The following is an 18,950-nucleotide window of genomic DNA, read 5'->3' on the forward strand; positions in this document are numbered from 1 at the left end:
AATTCTATACTTATTATTCTGTATGTTTTTATTATGTATATAATTGTGTCCTGTGTGAGGAGCCCAAGAAGGATAGCCATTACTCCCACAACGGAGTGATGGCTAATGGGGATCCTAATAAATAAACAAATAAACGACAGTCGCGGACACTCAGCTTCAGAATAAAGAGAATGCCACATGTTCCTGAACGTTGTCTAGTTTTAATTTGACGTTAACAGCATTTCTGACTGGTCCTGCTGTGCGGTTTAAGTGTTTAATAATCAGGGTCTTGACTCTGAAAGGAGCGCTGGTAACATTTAGGCTCTCCTCACTACTCCCCTCAGACAGGTCTGTGAAAGTGTCGGAGAAAAGCATCTTGTATGAATGATATTTGCCATTCACACAAGATTAGATAGTAAATGAAGTGAGGTGTTTTTTTCTGAAAATCCTCGTTGATTCACAGATTTCTCACATCATGTTGTGTTACGCCCGGCGGTGGACCGGTGACCTGTCCAGGATGCACACCTGACCCTGGTGCCACTAAAGAGCAGTAAGTGAGTAGAGATGATGGATGGAGGGATGTTGTGTCACCATAAGAAGTCATTCAAGGGTGGCAGCTGCAAAGTTAGATGTGTCAAACAGAACTTCACTTGATGGAAGCTGTTCAGGTTCCCTTTTTTTCTTTTACAGATTTAAAACCTGAATTATTGAAATACATTCTGATTTGTGCTAAATTTCCTAAATCTTCTATTATCATTTAAACACACTGAATGTGGTGTTTAAAAATAGTAGTAACGATTCTTGCAGCAGAACTTGAAATCAACAGATTTAATGAGCACCTGTTTTGATTAAACCTGAGACGCCCGAGACATACTGTACTGTAAAGGTGGAAAATCGAAGGATGGGAATACTTGAGCAATCAGTACTGTTTCTGGTTATCTTAAAACTTTTACCTCCCTGCAGGTGCTGCTTCTGGAGTAAAATATCTGCTCTGTTTAGCTCCTGCTTCCTGCGAGTGGAGATGTCGGTGGGGTTGAGGTAATGATCTCTGCAAGGAGCCCAGATCCAGGAGAAAAGTTCCTGCTGCTTTTGGCTACCAGCCAGCAAAGAGGGAAGTAATTATAATAAAGGTTGTAAACGGAGAAATTAACAAGTAAAAAAGCTGCTCCCTGAGTCACATGATTAGATGAAGACTGAGTGAAGCGATGGGATGTCAAACATTCAGTTATTTTTTAAAGAAACATAGAAAGAACTGAAATGAACATTTCCGGCTCTTTAAGATAACAAATCTTTCCTAGTGTAACTCTTTCCCTGAAAAAGTTTTTTCTCCTGTTCTTCTATATCTAATTGGCCACTAAATTTTAAACTGGAAAAAAAAGAAAAAACTGCGACGATCAATCGGCCGAGGCAGAAAATCCCCCCCGGCATCACGTGAAAAGAAGATCCCATCACCAAAGAAGATCTAACACAATCTAAACTCCCTCCTCCGTCCAGGATTGCCAGCTCGGAGAAGGAAAAGCCGGCTGCCGTGTGTTACCTATATAAAGGCCGGGGTCTCCTGAGGCCTGGGGGTGGTCAGCCGGATAGTTGCAGCAGCTTTGTGAGTAGTTTAAAATCCAATCCTCGGGCCTGCCTGACCACAGGAGAGAGGACAGAATGTGCCTGTTTGCTTTGATTAGGAAAGTGAAGAGCTGCAGCCGGGACTGAGTTTCAGGAGACGGCCAACTTGAAGACAGTACACGGCTGTGTGTGCAGAGCCGCCGCAAGGGGTGTGCGAACCGTGCGACCGCACGGGGCCTCGCGCCCCAAGGGGCCTCGCGCTATGGGCCGTTTTTTTTTTTTTTTTTCAATTTTTTATTTTTTTTTTCGTTTTTGTTTTTCGTTTTTTCCCTTATAAATATCAACAGACACGTTCCATTACAGACCTAAATGTGTACTAGTCTGTGCATATCAATAAATATATGTGTCTGTTGTTCAATACAACTGATCAGACCAAGCGCAGACACAAGCTGCTCTGATCCAGACGGGTGGAGTTGGAACAAACTGTCACACAATGTCGAGAGAACGAGACAGATTCAGGAAATTTCCATCAGGGGATGAAAAAAGAAAAAAAACTAAAGAAAATGGAAGAGTTTAATGCCTCTCTGAAAGGCTCGTTTGATAAATTTGTTACAAAAATCACCGATCCAACCGGGTCTCAAGCAGCCGTGGGGCCCCCGCGTCGAGGCAAGAGATGATGATGAGGCAGGGGAAGGTATCCAGTATTTTGATAATTGGAGAGTTAAAATTGCACATAAAGACACTCAATCCGACCCGAAAAACCCAAAAATTTTGCGGGCCCCCCCCCCACCATTTCGCACAGGGCCTCACAAATGTCCCAGGCGGCTCTGTGTGTGTGTGTGTGTGTGTGTATTTGTGTGTGTGCTGGCTTTTCTCAATTCAGAATTTATGCGAGACTCCTTTGAGTGTCCATCATGACTGATGACACTTCTCCTCTAAAAGACGGAGAGATGGAAACGCACTTGTGAAGATGTGGAATGATAAGCCTGATCTCCTACTTCATCCAAAGTGCTGCCACTCAGTCGCTCTGTCACACCGAAGCATAACATTTCTGAGGGGGGATTGAAAATATCTCAAAAGACGACCGACGACAATCGCGGATGCCGTCGGGCCGAGCTACGATCATTACCTTCGTACGTTCCGCTCTCCAGCAAGGCTCCGCTTTTCTCCAATTCCATAAACCGGTCAACAGTCACAAAATTGTAATCCACCCCCGGGACCTCTCCCTCCTTGGGCTGCCTGGTGGTGCCTGCAGGGTGGAAAAGAAAGAACCGTCAAGAGAAAAACTTTAAACAAAGACAAGGGGCTGACAAATCGGGGCTGAAACACACTGACCCCGCCTCAGCTCCATTTATCAAGTGTCCTTTTTCCACCTTTGTCTCCTTTTGCTCCTGAAGTGCTGAGATAACATTTGAGCAATTTGCTTTCGGCTGGGGGAGGAGAGACAAACATTTGGAGGCCAAGTGATGCAATTCCAACGCCAACAGGTGAAATCAAGTCGATTCACATGGCGCTGACAACCCCGTGAAGACCGGGCTGAACACGGGGACGATTACGACAGCACTCCACCGCGGTACCAGCAGTATTTCAAGACAAGTTCACTGACATGACAATTATTTCTGCCCCGGCTACTAAAACCCAGTGTGTGAAAGTGTTTACAATGTTAAACTGCCGCCACAAACGACTTCCTAAATACTTCCTCGTAGCCGTGTCCTAATTAGACTTGTTAAAAGTGATCCCAGCTGTGATAACATCCAGCACTCAATCCCTGAGGTGGAGAATGGGTTTTCACATCTCCCAGCAAGGTTCACACTAAAAGCAGAGCCCGTAAAACACACTTGTTAGACCCACACCACGGCTTATATAGCATCCATCTGTGTGTGTTAAAGCTGAAAGTGAAACAATGTGGCTCTGATCACCACTGGTGGAGGAGGAGGGGGGGGGGCGGGGGGGGGGGATTAGTTCTCTAAATAAAGCCAGCTGAGAATGCTCCAATATCAATGCAGCAAGTGTAAAGTTCTGCCAGGGGAAGCCTAGCACTTGTATTACTTGTGGGCAACGAGGAGCCAAAAGTATTTCCAGAAACGCTGATTATTGCACAAAATTTTAAGCGAACCAACAGAACTCCTTACTTCGAGGAATGGGGTAAGAGGGTGCACCTAAGAGTCAGAGAGGGTGAAATGGGTCGTTGATCGGATCTGCTGGCTCTAGTCTTCCTAACTCCCGTAGAAAGAAATGAACGGCTGGTAGGGATGGGCGGTATGGACTAAAAAATGTATCACGATAATTTCTGGCATTTATCCCGGTAACGATAAAAATGACGATAAAAAAATACCAATTCAACTCCACCTTTGTAACTATAAATCTATCTCGCTCTCAGATCCGCCATGTCTGTTACACAAAAACGTCATCAACAGGAATTTATCCTTTCTTTCTTTCTTTCTTTCTTTCTTTCTTTCTTTCTTTCTTTCTTTCTTTCTTTCTTTCTTTCTTTCTTTCTTTCTTTCTTTCTTTCTTTCTTTCTTTCTTTCTTTCTTTCTTTCTTTCTTTCTTTCTTTCTTTCTTTCTTTCTTTCAGGCTCCTTCCTTCCTTCCTTCCTTCCTTCCTTCCTTCCTTCCTTCCTTCCTTCCTTCCTTCCTTCCTTCCTTCCTTCCTTCCTTCCTTCCTTCCTTCCTTCCTTCCTTCCTTCCTCCTGCTCTCTCCTTCTTTCCTCCTGCTCTCTCCTTCTTTCCTTCCTTCCTTCCTTCCTTCCTTCCTTCCTTCCTTCCTTCCTTCCTTCCTTCCTTCCTTCCTTCCTTCCTTCCTTCCTTCCTTCCTTCCTTCCTTCCTTCCTTCCTTCCTTCCTTCCTTCCTTCCTTCCTTCCTTCCTTCCTTCCTTCCTTCCTTCCTTCCTTCCTTCCTTCCTTCCTTCCTTCACGTATGTTGTGCGTGGATTTAACACAGAACCATAAATCAGTTTTACACAAAAACATCAACAGGAATTTATCGTTTTTACCGCGAGATGACAAATTCTTATCGTGAGGATTTTTTTTGACGGTTTATCGTGAACGGTAAAATATCGCCCATTCCTAACGGCTGGAATGTACTTGTGGCTTCATGAACTGGCTGCTGGAGATGTTTGCACTGCATTTCTTCTAAAACGGTACAAAAGTCATCCACTAACTGGATATGGGTTTGAAAATATCTCCTAATCACTTTAAATTCATGCGTTAAGAGACTATTATACATGCAAACAAGAGCAACGCTGCAAACGTCTCGAGAGGGAAAAAGTGATCCAAAAGTGGATAACACTGTCCTCATTTGAAGCACAGCCACTAGGATCAAGTATAACACCGCCCTGATGTGCAAATCCTGTGTTCGGTTTCAGCCAATCAATCATCCATCAAATCTTGGACTTTCAGACTCCGTGTTTTGACATTTTTTAAGCTTTTCATTCCAACTTGAAAGTCCTTTTCCAATAATTTTTTTCCTGGGATGACACTTCTCCAAAACCTACAATAACTCCATCCCCAAGTCCAAGATTTTCTTAAATCACACAACAATCAGGGAATGAAATCATTAAAAATAAGACCCTGTCCAGATCTGGCATTAAAATGCATCCTACGACTTCCGATCAGAAGCGACCAGCACTCGTTCACAGCTGACATGAAAGAACGTACCCAAACGTGTCTGGAGTGACAGTATCTGACCTTCCCAGTCCACATGCATATAAACATGAACGTACACAATAAGGCATTCTTATTTCTAAGTGCCTGATAATAAAGTCATAACTCAGAGATAAGACAAAACAGAAATAACAAGATGATGAATATCTGCGATAAACACTCAGCAAACCATCTGTAAATACAAATCTGGGTGTAGGGTGAGTCCATGAATAATTCCCGGGATGCTTTTGTGTTCTAGTGAGACAATAAGGACACAAGTGTCACAGAGCAGCTTCAAATGTGTGATTATTGTCCACTAATGATCCAAAACTAACATTTAGGCAAAGCTTAGCTACATAGAGTTAGTTACATCTTTGTCAAATGAAGTTTAAACAGAGTTGGATCAGGATCAGAAGAATCTTATTTAACCATTTCAACATTCCTGTGGTTCTATCCTGCTTTTATATCTGTTTTTCTTGTCAAATTAAGGCAGAAGATGACCAATAAGACCCATAAATGAAATGCAATGATTGTTATTTAAGATTTAGATTAATTCAAACCAGCATCTTCATGATCCACCGAAATAAATTCAAATTAGGTGATAATCAAGCTTTGTGTAAACCTTGTTTTTATGTTAAATAGTCGTTTGAATTTATGGTAAAACAAACAGGCTGCATGATCCTTTTTGTCTGATGGTGATGCAGCTGTGATGGACCCATCAAGTGTCACACAACCCTGAGACAGGACACCGAACCTCACAACCTGACGTACTTCCTGGATAAATGGGGAGGTTTTTGTAAGTAAGGGCATCAGACGCTAAACTCACGCCAAAACGGTACGCAAAACACACCCGAAAAAGAAGAGAAAATCTGACAAAAGTTGCTTGCTTGGTGACTGCAGCAGTTTACGAGGAGAGCCGGTTTATTTCTCAAACACATGACCCCGACAGATGGTCGAGCACAGAGCCATCCCGTGCAGAAAAGTCCCAACCTTCCAGTTAAAACAAGCCGCAGTGATGTGATGGAGCTCGGAGGAGCAAATGATTTGCAGGGAGCACAAAAAACCAACAACAGTAATTGAAACTGTTTGTGTGTGTGTGTTTGTCACACCTCTATTGACGCGCTTCTTGATTGCACCCCCCCCCTTAGGTAGAGCTACTGACTGAGCAGCATGCACACACATTCAAAAAGAGGACCTTTGATGTTGCAGCTATATTTAGCAGCATCTTCTGGCGGGGACTTCTCCGCGGTGACGATTTTTTAAAGGAGGCGGTCACAAAGCAGATCAATTTTCAACACACTGCATATGGGTCACGTTTCCGTTTAGCTGGGAAAATAAAGCAACTGCTCTTAAGTATGATATTATGTCCTTAATAAGTCCGGTAGGCTTATTTGGGTTAGTTATATCTTGTGTTTGTCATTTTTGTCATTTTTAAAAAGGAGACTCGAAATCCCTCCAGATGTCTTTCTGGGCCAATTCAGGAGTGCAGGACACACGACTAAAAATAGATCCAGCTATTTTCTGCAAACATGTTTTAATGTTTGAAATGAAAACAGGTGCAATCATTTTATTTATGAGTTTATAGAAATAATAAGAGTCATTATTAAGTGAAAGTCTTGCAAAGGGAGAGAGAGGGAACAAAAACAGGCAAAGGATGGATATTAGATAAAAAAGAAGCATGGTCAAAAAGGATGACTTGTATTGCAGAAGAGTATTATGGCCATGCAGGAGAAAAACTATTTGAGAGGGAAAGATTTTTTTTTTTTTATATTAGAAAAAAATGTTAAAATACAATGTTGAAATACAATTTCAAGAAAAAAAGTTGAAATGTCGAGAAAAAAGTCGAAATGTCGAGATTAATGTTGAAATACAATTTCGCGAAAAAAGTCGAAATGTCGAGATTAATGTTGAAATACAATTTCAAGAATAAAGTCAAAAATTCTCAACATTTCAACTTTTTTCTCAAAATTATATTTCAACATTAATCTCGACATTTCGACTTTTTTCTCGACATTTCGACTTTTTTATTTTTATTTTCCTCCTGCCTGGCACTAATACTCTTCCGTACTTGTATATATACGCAAAAAAAAATATATATATTTTTGTATAACACTGATGGCTTTGGGTTATTTGTGTTGTGTAAATTGAAAGGACCAATGAACTAAACTAAACTAAAAAAAACTTTCCCAAAGAAATCCTCTTATGCAGACAAACCGGCAGAGAAAAGATCATCTATCCGGTATGGCTGATTAGATGATGCTGAGTAATTAATTGACTGAACACAGAGGCAAGAAGGCAAGAAGAAAAGAATAAAGTCCTTTACAAGGAGAGAAAAGAATGGAATGGAGACCAACAGATGAATGAACACAGTTTGACCTTGTGATATACTTTATAATTAAAGCATGATAATGCATGAAAGAGTTCAGCGGGGCTGTAAAGTGATACAACAGGATGATCGATGATTAATTCATACACCAAAGGGTTCTTCCGTACAACTTCTGTGCACTACTAAACAAATGTATGAATTTTCCTCTATGCTTTAGGGATTGTGAGAGTCTTCAAAGATTTCAGAGCAAACTAAAAATACGATGGCAGTGAAAAATGCACAAGTAAGCGGCAGGTCACCCGTCCTTTCCTGGGATCACGAAGAAAGAAAGAAAATAAATGAGACAGAAAGCAGCACTGAAAAAAAGACAAAAAAAGGCTTTTTAAGACTTTGGAGGTGGAGTGAATGCCGCTAGCAGGAGAATGCAGGTGAATGAAAACAGAAATGGACAAGAGCAGTTTAAATTGCAGTGGGAGCAGTTTCTGCAGTCAACACCCATCGTCCTGCTAAAGTTCAGCTCCGGCTCGTGCACCGTGACCAGACGTTCCCGTCATGGCTAACGGCTGCAAGGGGGGCTCACACCTGCACTCGTGCTCATTCAGAATGCATTAATATCGCTCAAAGCTTTAATAAAATACATTAGATTAAACATATGACCTCTGATTCACAGTTACACATGAAAGTGTAAAATCTCTTCACCCTCGGCACAGTGTGAACCTGACTCGATTAGAAATCAAGTACGCCTCGACGGGGCACCCAGACAATGGATTTGCCATCCAGAGAACATCACGGCGCATCGTGGACAAGGGCCACGCTGTGGTTTTCTGACACCAGGACAAAGGATGTCTCCGACCACTTTCTAATGAGATGGTGAAGTGGAACAAAACTACAAGGTGAGACAAAAAGGACTTGATTTGGCTGAATGCGAGCAGTCATGTTCCTGAATAAAGAGGAGAATTAAAAAAGAAGGTAACGCCTGACTAATAACCAGAGATATGGTTTAAGAACATTTCATGGTTTTAAAGGCAAGCGTGTGGCATTTCAGTGAAGAAAGGAACAGAAGGAGGCACGAGGAGGAAAAAATGGCCCTTATCTTTCTGATTTTAATTTGAGAAAATATTCCCACTCACATCCGGGGAGAGCTGACATCAGAGCAGAAGTGACTACAGCCTCATTCATGCAGCCGGATTGCTCCCCCTCTGACGACGCCGGTCTCTCCTGCTGTGCTGCGTGAACAGCACAGAGGCGAAACAACATTAACATGTCTTTGTGTGGCTGTTACACCTCTGTTTCGCCTCGGAAGGTCTTAAGAGAGAGATAACGGGGGTGAAACGGGTGTTGTGTGAAACAGCAGGGCTGCAAGAGCGGCTGCAAACTTCACGAAGACGGTGAAATCAGTCCATCACAGCGATGGACGGAGAGGGTCTGGCCGGTCGACTTAGGGCTGGGCGATATGGACCAAAAGTCATATCTCGATATTTTCTAGCTAAATGGCGATACTCGATATATATCGATATTTTTTCTGTGCCATAATTGGGGTTTCCCCCGAAGCATTATAGCATAGCATCTCTGTTAGCTTCATTTTTTTCTGAGGCAAACCCTTAAAAAAACAGTCAGTTTTAATACAAAGCCTCGTGCCAAATGTCACACAGGTTCCTTTATTAACAGAGGTCTGCACAATATTAAAATGTATAAAACAAATGAAATAAAAATAAACTGCCTGCATATATAGAATAAAAATGCTTCTTGAATAAAATAAAACAAATATCCCTTTCCTGCATAACAATTAAATTAAAATATACTGTGCAATTAATACAATGTAGACAGTAACAGGCAGACTTTTCCACTGAGGTTGACAGTTGCAAATAACAAAACATTTGTGCAAATCTCAAATAAAACATTCAAGTCAATTTGTCACAAAATAAGCTATATCAAAATCATAAAAAAAAAAAAAAAAAAAAAAGCTATATTGATATAAACGATATTGTCTCGTACCATATCGCGTTTGAAAATATATCGATATATATTAAAATCTTGATATATCGCCCAGCACTAGGTCGGCTGGAGGTCCGTTGGCCGCTGGCGTTCAGCCGGCCTGCAGTCAGAACAACTATCAAAGTTTAGGAACGACATAAATACAAAAACAAATACCGCCAGGTTGGTCAGAGAGGCAGAGACCAGCTGGACTGGCCATTCTACCAACTTTGGCACCTGAACTGAGGTGCTAAATGCACCCCATTACTGTGCTTAGCAAGGCACGGGAAGAGCAGCTGCTGGTCATCGCCGGCTCGCGCCAACACCACGTTCACCTCCTGCAGCTGACTGAGCGCCGTGAACATCAGCAGCGGCGGTGAAACCAAGGACAGCGCTGTTGTGTTTCCCTGAATGCATCAATCAGGTAGAAACGTCATGTTTTTTTTTTATTTTATGTAGTTTTTAATCAGTCCTGACTGAATAAAGCAGTTACCAGAAACATTACATGCTGACTCCAGATTGCTGGACACCTTATTGCATTGTGAAAACACATATTTATTATGCCTTTGTGGAATTGTTGATTTGAAAGTGGACGTGGAACAAGCAGATCTCATCAGACTGCTATAAGAGGCTTGAGAGACTCAAGGAAGTAATGAAGGAGGAGAAAATTAAAGACGGATCAAGCAAGAGACTGAATAAGACTAAATTATTGCATTTACCAAAATATTCCCTGAGCATCCGTTTCTTCTCGTCTTACGATGGCCTCTTCTCACTGCTTGAGACATAAAGTAATAATAGTTTCTGCTCCCCCAAAAACTGTAGGTGAAGATTTCATAAACTTAATCTGGTATTGCACAAAAAACTGACAAAAACTGACAAAAAAACTGCAACTAAATATTTCAAGTAAGAAAACTAATAATGATAATCACAGGTTCAACAGGTGTATGTGAGAAGACCAAAAAAAGCAGCTTAAGATCTATTTAAGTTGATCATGTGAGTTGGATGTAACACTCAAAATGTGCATCATTACAAATACACGATGCATCAAATGTATATGTTGATTTCATAAAGCACTAAATTTTCGGAAAATGTTTGCATGGATGTTTAAGAACCTTATTGGTAAGAAAAGGAAGTATTTTAGTGAATTAAACAAGCTCAAGTTGCATTTCTTCTTTGACTCCAGATTATTGGGAATATTGGGATCTCACATCCAGAGAGGCTGGAGATGGCGAATGAAAACACATTTATTATGTTTTTGTGGAATTGCTGTGAATGCACGGTTTGAAAGTGGACGTGGAACAAGCAGATCTCATCAGACCTCTATGGGAAGCTTGAGAGACTCAAGGAAGTAATGAAGGAAGAGAAAATGAAAGACTGATCGAGCAAGAGAATGAACAAGACTAAATTACATACAGTGACTTGAAAGCATCTTAACCTCCACGCTTGTGGAGCTAAAACAGCAAAACATCCTTTGTGCCATTTTAAATTATAGTACTTCTTCTATTTCCCTCTTGCTGGTTTCATCTTCTCAAATTTAACATCCTAAAACCTGCTTTCATGTGTTGTGGTTCATTCATTCTCACGGTGTCCAAACTGCTGCTCACATTCACCGGAGGAACGTTGCAACAGCAGCGGCTGAAATCTCTCTTAATTATGCTGTTCTTCAACACTATCAAGTTCAGGTGGATCTGCTGGTGTTAAAAGGTTGGGATTAAAGACAGGATTATCAGTCTGGAGCCTTAAAGCCTTCAGAAGTGCGCTCCATGACTTTTCCTCGCGAAAGCAACAAAAGGCCAGTTTGGTGGAGAAAAGCCTGAGGGTGGATGTGTCAGGCGGGTCGCGCCCTTTCACACCCTAAAGCCCCCTGGTGCAAATGGCCAAGACGGTGTCAGCACGGCCCATTGTAACAGTTTTAATCTTGCCATTAGCCAATTAGGAAGTGACGGGCAGCTGTAATGCCCTTGCATTAGAGAGATGGATTAGTTTCCCATTCAGCGCCCGCCTGCCGCCTCTGGGCAAATGGACTGATGGGGGGCAGCGAACTGCACAACGGAAAGCTGCTTTCTCTGCACTTTGCTTTTATGGACGGCAAATGCAGCGATGTACTAATTCAGTATTTTTACTCATGATCTTAATAAAGCTCTGACTGCGTCTCATTGAAGCATTAATAAAGTATATTGAGCAGGGACGGCTGTTTTTGTGCTGCTGTTTTCTTTGAGCCGCCGTCTCTGCTCTGCTCTCTAATATTGAATGTTTTTGGTGGTCTGGCAAAGTGCAGACAGAAAAAAAAAAAAAAAAGGAAAAAGAAAACACATCACTCTTGGATCTCGACCAAAGATCTGTAATTTTTGTGCTACAGCTCACTAAATGAGATTTTCAGGTTCATTCAAGTTCAGTGAGAATGAGTGTGTTGCTCTGCTGCTTATTGACAGCCAGTAATGTGGGATAGATTGGAGAAAGCCAGACACTGAGCCGCACTCCCCGGCCCGCTGGCCCTCTGCCGGCTCTGCCTGAATCCCATTAATAGTTCTGCCCTCCAGGAGGTGCTAGGTGGACTGACTAGAACGCGACCGGGGATATTGATGACCCCATCCTACTCCCAAGGAGAGCGGGGAGGAAGACAGGCTGGCTGATAAACAGATATAACGCTGGAAAATGGGGAAATATAAAGAAGGGACAAAAAGCAGCAGGAGAGAAACGATAAGATAACTGCTTGCCTTCTTATATTTAAAAATAAACCCCACTTTTACTTTCTGCATTTACCAAAATATTCCCTGAGCATCCGTTTCTTGTCTGACGACGGCCTCTTCTCACTGATTGAGACATAAAGTAATAATAGTTTCTGCTCCACCAAAAACTCTGGGCCAAGATTTCATAAACTTAATTTGGTATTAGGGCTGGGCGATATATCGAGTATACTCGATGTATCGCGGCTTCTACTCTGTGCGATGTACAAAATGACTATATCGTGAATATTTGAGTATACATTGTCACGCATTTGCTTTTAGCCACGGGCATTAAATGACAGGCTTATCTCACTCTTTCTCATCTCGTCTCTCCTTCTCAGAGAGATAAAACAAGTGCACCCAGTTACATACGTCAGTCTCGTTTGTTTGACTAAGTTGTGATTTCCCCCTTTTTGCATGAAAGTTTATAATTAGCATTTATTAATGCAGTATGAACAAGAATGTTTTAATGTAGACATATAGAATCATCATACTGGTGTGATTGTAGCATCAAAGTGTTAATTCAAGGCTAAGGCAAAATATCGAGATATATATCGTGTATCGTGACATGGCCTAAAAATATAGAGATATTAATAAAAGGCCATTTCCCCCAGCCCTATTTGATATTGTTCACACAAGCGTATGTGAGAAGACAAAGAAAAGCAGCTTAAGATCTGATTGATTTGATCACTTGAGTTAGATGTAACACTCAAAATGTGTATCATTACAAATAAATTATGCATCAAATGCATACGTTGATTTCATAAAGCACTACATTTTCTGAAAATGTTTGTACGGATGTTTAAGAACCTCATTGGTAGGAAAAGGAAGTATTTTAGTGAATTAAACAAGCTCAAATTGCATTTCTTCTTTGACTCCAGATTATTGGGACTGCTGTTACAGCTGTCGTGAAAAACAGTCAACAAAAGATGAAGACGAAGGCGATCACTCCAGCGAGGCTGGAGACGGGTGAATGAGGAAAAAAAGTGACCTTTGCCCTAGCTGGGCTCTCGATACATCTAAAAAAAAACCCTCATGAAGGCGTAAAAAGATTTTTGCGACATTTAAACATTTTTTAGAATTCTGTGCGTTTTAATTTGCAATATTTAGGTTTGGTGTGATTCTAGCGGTCATGGGAAACTCCCTTCATGGCTACAAATCAACAGTGTAGTCTTATTTAACAGCTTTATTCAGCCACTCAGCTCCAGGGTGGCTGAGACACAGGTGGCTTTCTCTCCTGCAAGACTTATCAAAGTGTCCCCTGTGCAGCACGCTGAACCCCACATTGCCTCAGTGATTTAGTCAAGAAGGGCATATGAGACAAACCTATGCAAAATAGGGAATGGGCGGTATGGGACAAAAAAATTTATCACGATTAATTGCTGGCATTTAACCCAATAACGATAAAAAAAATACCAATACAAAAAGTGTCATCAACGGGAAATATTTCTCTTTCTTTCTTTCTTTCTTTCTTTCTTTCTTTCTTCTTTCTTTCTTTTCTTTCTTTCTTTCTTTCTTTCTTTTCTTTCTTTCTTTCTTTCTTTTCTTTCTTTCTTTCTTTCTTTCTTTCTTTCTTTCTTTCTTTCTTCTTTCTTTCTTTCTTTCTTTCTTTCTTTCTTTCTTTCAGGCTCATTTCTTTCTTTCTTTCTTTCTTTCTTTCTTTCTTTTCTTTCTTTCTTTCTTTTCTTTCTTTCTTTCTTTCTTTTCTTTCTTTCTTTCTTTCTTTCTTTCTTTCTTTCTTTCTTTCTTTCTTTCTTTCTTTCTTCTTTCTTTCTTTCTTTCTTTCAGGCTCATTTCTTTCTTTCTTTCTTTCTTTCTTTCTTTTCTTTCTTTCTTTCTTTCTTTTCTTTCTTTCTTTCTTTCTTTCTTTCTTTCTTTCTTTCTTTCTTTCTTTCTTTCTTTCTTTCTTTCTTTTCTTTCTTTCTTTCTTTCTTTTCTTTCTTTCTTTCTTTCTTTCTCATTCCTCAATTTATCGTTTATCGCACGGAACTTTTTTGACGGTTTATCGTGAACGGTAAAAATATCACCCATTCCTAATGCAAAATCAATATGCAGAACACAATGATCTGCTGTGGCAGTTTTGTTTCTTTCTAGCCTTGACGTTTCTCACAGAGTGGCGTTATATTTAGTGTCTTGTATTTAAACTAAGCAGTGTTTGCCATGAGCATCTGTTGCAAGCTAAGCAGCTGACTACAACAGTAACTCGACACACATCAGTAGTCTGCAGACAAACGCAGCACAGCTTCTCTAGTCAGCAGGTAACAGGCTGTTGGAAAGTCAGAGCAGCCACCAGGTTGCTTTGCAAATTGAATCCGTCCCACATAGGCAAACACAGACCAAAGCAGTCAAATATGTCAAGCTGACAAAATTCATTTCTTATCACTTGTCCTGCCCTGAAAAGTTTAAAAAGCTAACAAAAGTTAGAATATTACTTCCAACTTTTGGAAACTTTTTAAGCTTTTTCATTAATCAATAATGTTAAAAACAAGCTTGAACAGGAATCAGCTCTTCTGGAAGAAGTACAAAGTGACCAAAAGTGAAGCTGTCAAACACTCCAGATTTCCTGACGGATCTACTTTCCCTTGGTGTTGATTTAAAACTTTATCAAAACACATCGTTGGCTCCGACTTCCCCACGATGACACAAATAAGGCTGACATTCAGAATGCAAACTCTTGTGAGTTTTTGTAAGGCTTTCCAATCGCGCTAAAAAAATCAACGCAGACAAGATAAACACACAAGTGAGAACAACCTACCCCTACACAGGGATGTCATCATGAAACCTGTTGTCATTGAGAAGGAAACAGCGCCAGTCTCTCCCACGTAATGATCAGAGTCAACACTTTCAGAGCTTCCTCAAAGTCTCTCTCTTCTCCATCTACAGGTATCTTTAGGACTTGCTTTGCATCGCCACTTCCATGAGGATCAGAACCGACATGTTTGCAGGAGATGGAGTACGTTGAAATGAAGCTGACGACACCTTTAATCAAGATGGATCCACAAAAAAAGGAAGAAAAAATACATTTTCTTTGCAGGATGTTTCTTTGCATCACAGGACACCATTCACACCTACACAGACGGACGATAATGAGCACGTTGAAGAGAGAGAGGAGGAGGAAATGGAATAGATGGCAGAGATATAGAGAGATTAGGGGAAAGCTGATGTCATCCGTTTGGATATACGGCCCAGGGGCGGGTGTTTTTCAGGGTGTGTGTGTGGAGCGATCGGGGATACGACCGCGCTGCTGTGTCAGCCTAATCCCCCCCACCAGCCGGGGCCACACTGGCTCCGGCACATTACAATGACAAACAATGACACAATCTGTTTGTGGTGACGGCTTGGCCGTTTTTTATTCATTTCCAGCGCCCCGTCGCGACTGCTTAGCCCGAGGGCTCAGACCGGCCACCGGGAAGCATGGATCCCACCAACGCTCAATTCAGACCTGCTATCACACACCTTCCCCCAGCAGTGAGTGTCAACGGGTGCAAACGCCAGAGGAGCTGGTCTGAGCACAACCTCTACGGGTCAGGTGAAGGATTTGAACCGACAGCCCGGCGGGTCACACAGGCTGGAATAATCATTGCACTCCACATGGCGGTAATCATCTCACACTGAGACAAAGTAGCCTTTTGATAGCAGAGCTTTCTCACACATCTCTGCTTTGCCGCTGACCTGCAGCACCTCAGTAGCTGTCCAGAAGTAATCTTAGAGCCTCACTTAGGGCTGTTCGATTTTGCCCAAAAATAAAATATCGATTTTTTTCTCTCAAAATCCGATTTTCGATAACGATTACGATTATTTTGTGAATTGACAAAAGGCAAAGAAATGATTTCAAATATGCTGTTTTTTTATTGAACATTTGCCCCATTGGGCTTTAAGTGCAAACTTTGCTCTTATTAAACCAAAAATTAATGAATAAAGTGCAAAGCTCTGTAAAATAAGTTGAAAAAAAGTTTTATCTCTGGAAAAAAAAAACTGCAAATCAGCACTTGTAAACATACAGTAAGTTATATTTCCAATTAAATAAAACAAGACATTTTCTAATTAAACTAAACTGGGTCTTTGCATGCTAAATAATAATGCAACCCATGAAGGAGGTAGAGGTGTGTAATGTCAGTCATTACATTTGCTGTTCACATTTGCAAGTTTTTTGCAAGGAACACGAGCCGGTCTACCGCATCTGGCTTGAGGGATGCCCGGTGGCTGTTACAACGCCCCCTCCTACACTAAAGAGCCTCTCCGACGGGGCACTATGGTATCAATCATTAATATGTGTGCAGACAAGGTAAAAAAAAAAAAAAAAAAAGTTTAAAAATTTAAAAAAAAAAAAAAAAAGTGAAAAATCGATTTTACGAGTTTCACGTTTTAACATCGTTCTAATTACATAATCGCGATTACGATTTAAAATCGATTAATCGAACAGCCCTAGCCTCACTTTTTCAGTTTGAAAAGAAAAAAAAAAGAAAGTTACAAGTCTAGACGATTAGAAATTCAGCTTTCTCTTGATGGATAAACACACACTCGCTGTCTGAGTCACTGGCTTCCGCCATTGTGAGTGAATGTCTTGGCAGGAAGACTTGAACAAAATGTTTTAATGTCTGCCCTCAGTCCAATAATCTGATCAACTTAAACATTCAGCATGAAAGCGTGTTCATCGTTCTGTCAGATGAATGCAGCGCATGGATGTCTCACAGAGGGATGGATTCAATAATCAAAGATGGTGCCTACACACTTGGAGCAAAAGTCAGAAGAATGAGGTTTACTCATGCATTTTGCATTTTTTCCTTCTGTAAAACAACAGTTAGTTACCGCTACTTTGAGGGCCTTTTCTCAGACTTTTTTATTTATTTATTTATTTTGTGTATGGTGGTCAATCTACACACCCATGACAGAAAAGGAGCAGGATGAAGACAAGTCTTATTTTACCTGCCTGCCCCTTATTAAATACCAAAACAAAAAGAACAGTCAATGTAACCAATATTTACAAAAATATACACTTAAATAGAACCAAGCACAGATATTAATAATACTGCTTAATTCCCAGTCTATTCATGATCATATAACTTAAATATTTTATCTTTATACATTTTTTTGAACCTAAGTGAATTTGTGCATTCAGTACAGACTTGAATCAGACTTGAAATAAAAACTAGTTTTTTTCATTTGAAATGTTAATTATATATTGAAATGAAAAACACTTCTAATTGGGTATTTAACAGTTTCTAAATGATTATTTTTCCTATAATTATGAATACATTAGCTAAGTTCATGTATTTTTTATTTAGTTGTTCATATCATTTTAAATGTTTTGGTTTGGATAAAACTTTTTTGAGAACGTGCCCTATTTTCTGATCATTTAAATGATTAATGGACACTAAATTGTTTGGAACATGCAAGCTGGTTGTCATTTTTAATGTAATCAGAGGGATAAATGTGTTGCAGCCAAGCAGAAGTGATGGTTTTTGCAGTTATCCCACCATATGTTTGTGTGTATACAGATGACAGGTCAACAAAATAAATCTAAATCTAACTCATCTCTTTAGGTTGACATCAGCAGCCATCCAGGTCCAAATATCTGCTGCAAAAACATTAGTGTGCAAGGTGTAGCATGCGTTCACTTCACTGCCCAAGTGGGAAAGTTTCAGAAAGTGCATTGTTTTGTTGCATATTTACCTGCTGGATGGCAACACAGCTGTCCTGCTGCTGGTTGTCGAGCTCTCACTCAACACTGAGCCAGTTCTAAACCCTGAGAAAAACCTGTTGAGTTTTTGAGGTTTTCTGTGGAATTAAGTTGACCCTCCTGTGTTCGCCGTGGTTTTACTGTGAGCGTTTAGTATACAGGACTGTCTCAGAAAATTAGAATATTGTGATAAAGTTCTTTATTTTCTGTAATGCAATTAAAAAAAAAAAGAAATGTCATACATTCTGGATTCATTACAAATCAACTGAAATATTGCAAGTCTTTTATTATTTTAATATTGCTGATTATGGCTTATAGTTTAAGATTAAGATTCCCAGAATATTCTAATTTTTTGAGATAGGATATTTGAGTTTTCTTAAGCTGTAAGCCATGATCAGCAATACTAAAATAATAAAAGGCTTGCAATATTTCAGTTGATTTGTAATGAATCCAGAATGTAGGACATTTTTGCATTACAGAAAATAAAGGACTTTATCACAATATTCTAATTTTCTGAGACAGTCCTGTATAAGATCATCAGACTGAACATCTGGCCTGTTTTGGTTCCTTTTTTATTTATTTGTTTTACCCTGGTAAATATAAGTCTTTCTTTTGTGTTAAAGGAATCAAATAAAATACTACCCATATTTAAATTAATTGAATAATTTATTTAATCTATTATTATCCAGTACACCAACAAAGTCAAAACAAAATGTTCTTGTCCTCCATCTGTCAAATATGTTTTGTAGTTATCAGCTTAAAAGTAGGAAACGCCAATCAAACTTAACTTCCTGTGCAGAAACATACAAAAACAGACCTGTAGAGTATTTAAAATCATATCAAACAGCAGGTACATATTTGTATTTTATATTTTTTTCCCCTTCCCTGTCATCTATTCTGCACTGTCACTTAACTACATTTCATTTCCTCTTTGATACAAGTGTCTATTAATTTATTATCCAATTACTCAAACTGCTCTGAGGTGCCTCCCACCTGCCACCCGTCTCCCGTTGCTCCGCCAATGTACGCCAGATCAGATTCCGCTTGCACAAATAACCCTT

The 18,950-nt window shown here is 40.1% G+C and overlaps 1 protein-coding gene across 7 annotated transcripts in view; it reads right to left on the minus strand.

The window, feature by feature from the left end:
- The window catches only part of magi2a (membrane associated guanylate kinase, WW and PDZ domain containing 2a), a 369,187-nt gene that overhangs the window by 135,977 nt on the left and 214,260 nt on the right, over positions 1–18,950 (minus strand). For 6 of the 7 annotated variants that reach the window (XM_061715304.1, XM_061715305.1, XM_061715303.1 and 3 more), the window contains exon 3: positions 2,669–2,788. In XM_061715304.1, coding sequence (XP_061571288.1) covers positions 2,669–2,788 — 120 coding nt within the window. Of the gene's footprint in view, positions 1–2,668; positions 2,789–14,964; positions 15,163–18,950 lie in introns of those variants that run through there. The other variant, XM_061715306.1, reaches the window with a different exon arrangement.

Source organism: Cololabis saira, chromosome 23, assembly GCF_033807715.1.
Source record: "Cololabis saira isolate AMF1-May2022 chromosome 23, fColSai1.1, whole genome shotgun sequence".
In the NCBI taxonomy this organism is placed as follows: Eukaryota; Metazoa; Chordata; class Actinopteri; order Beloniformes; family Belonidae; genus Cololabis; species Cololabis saira.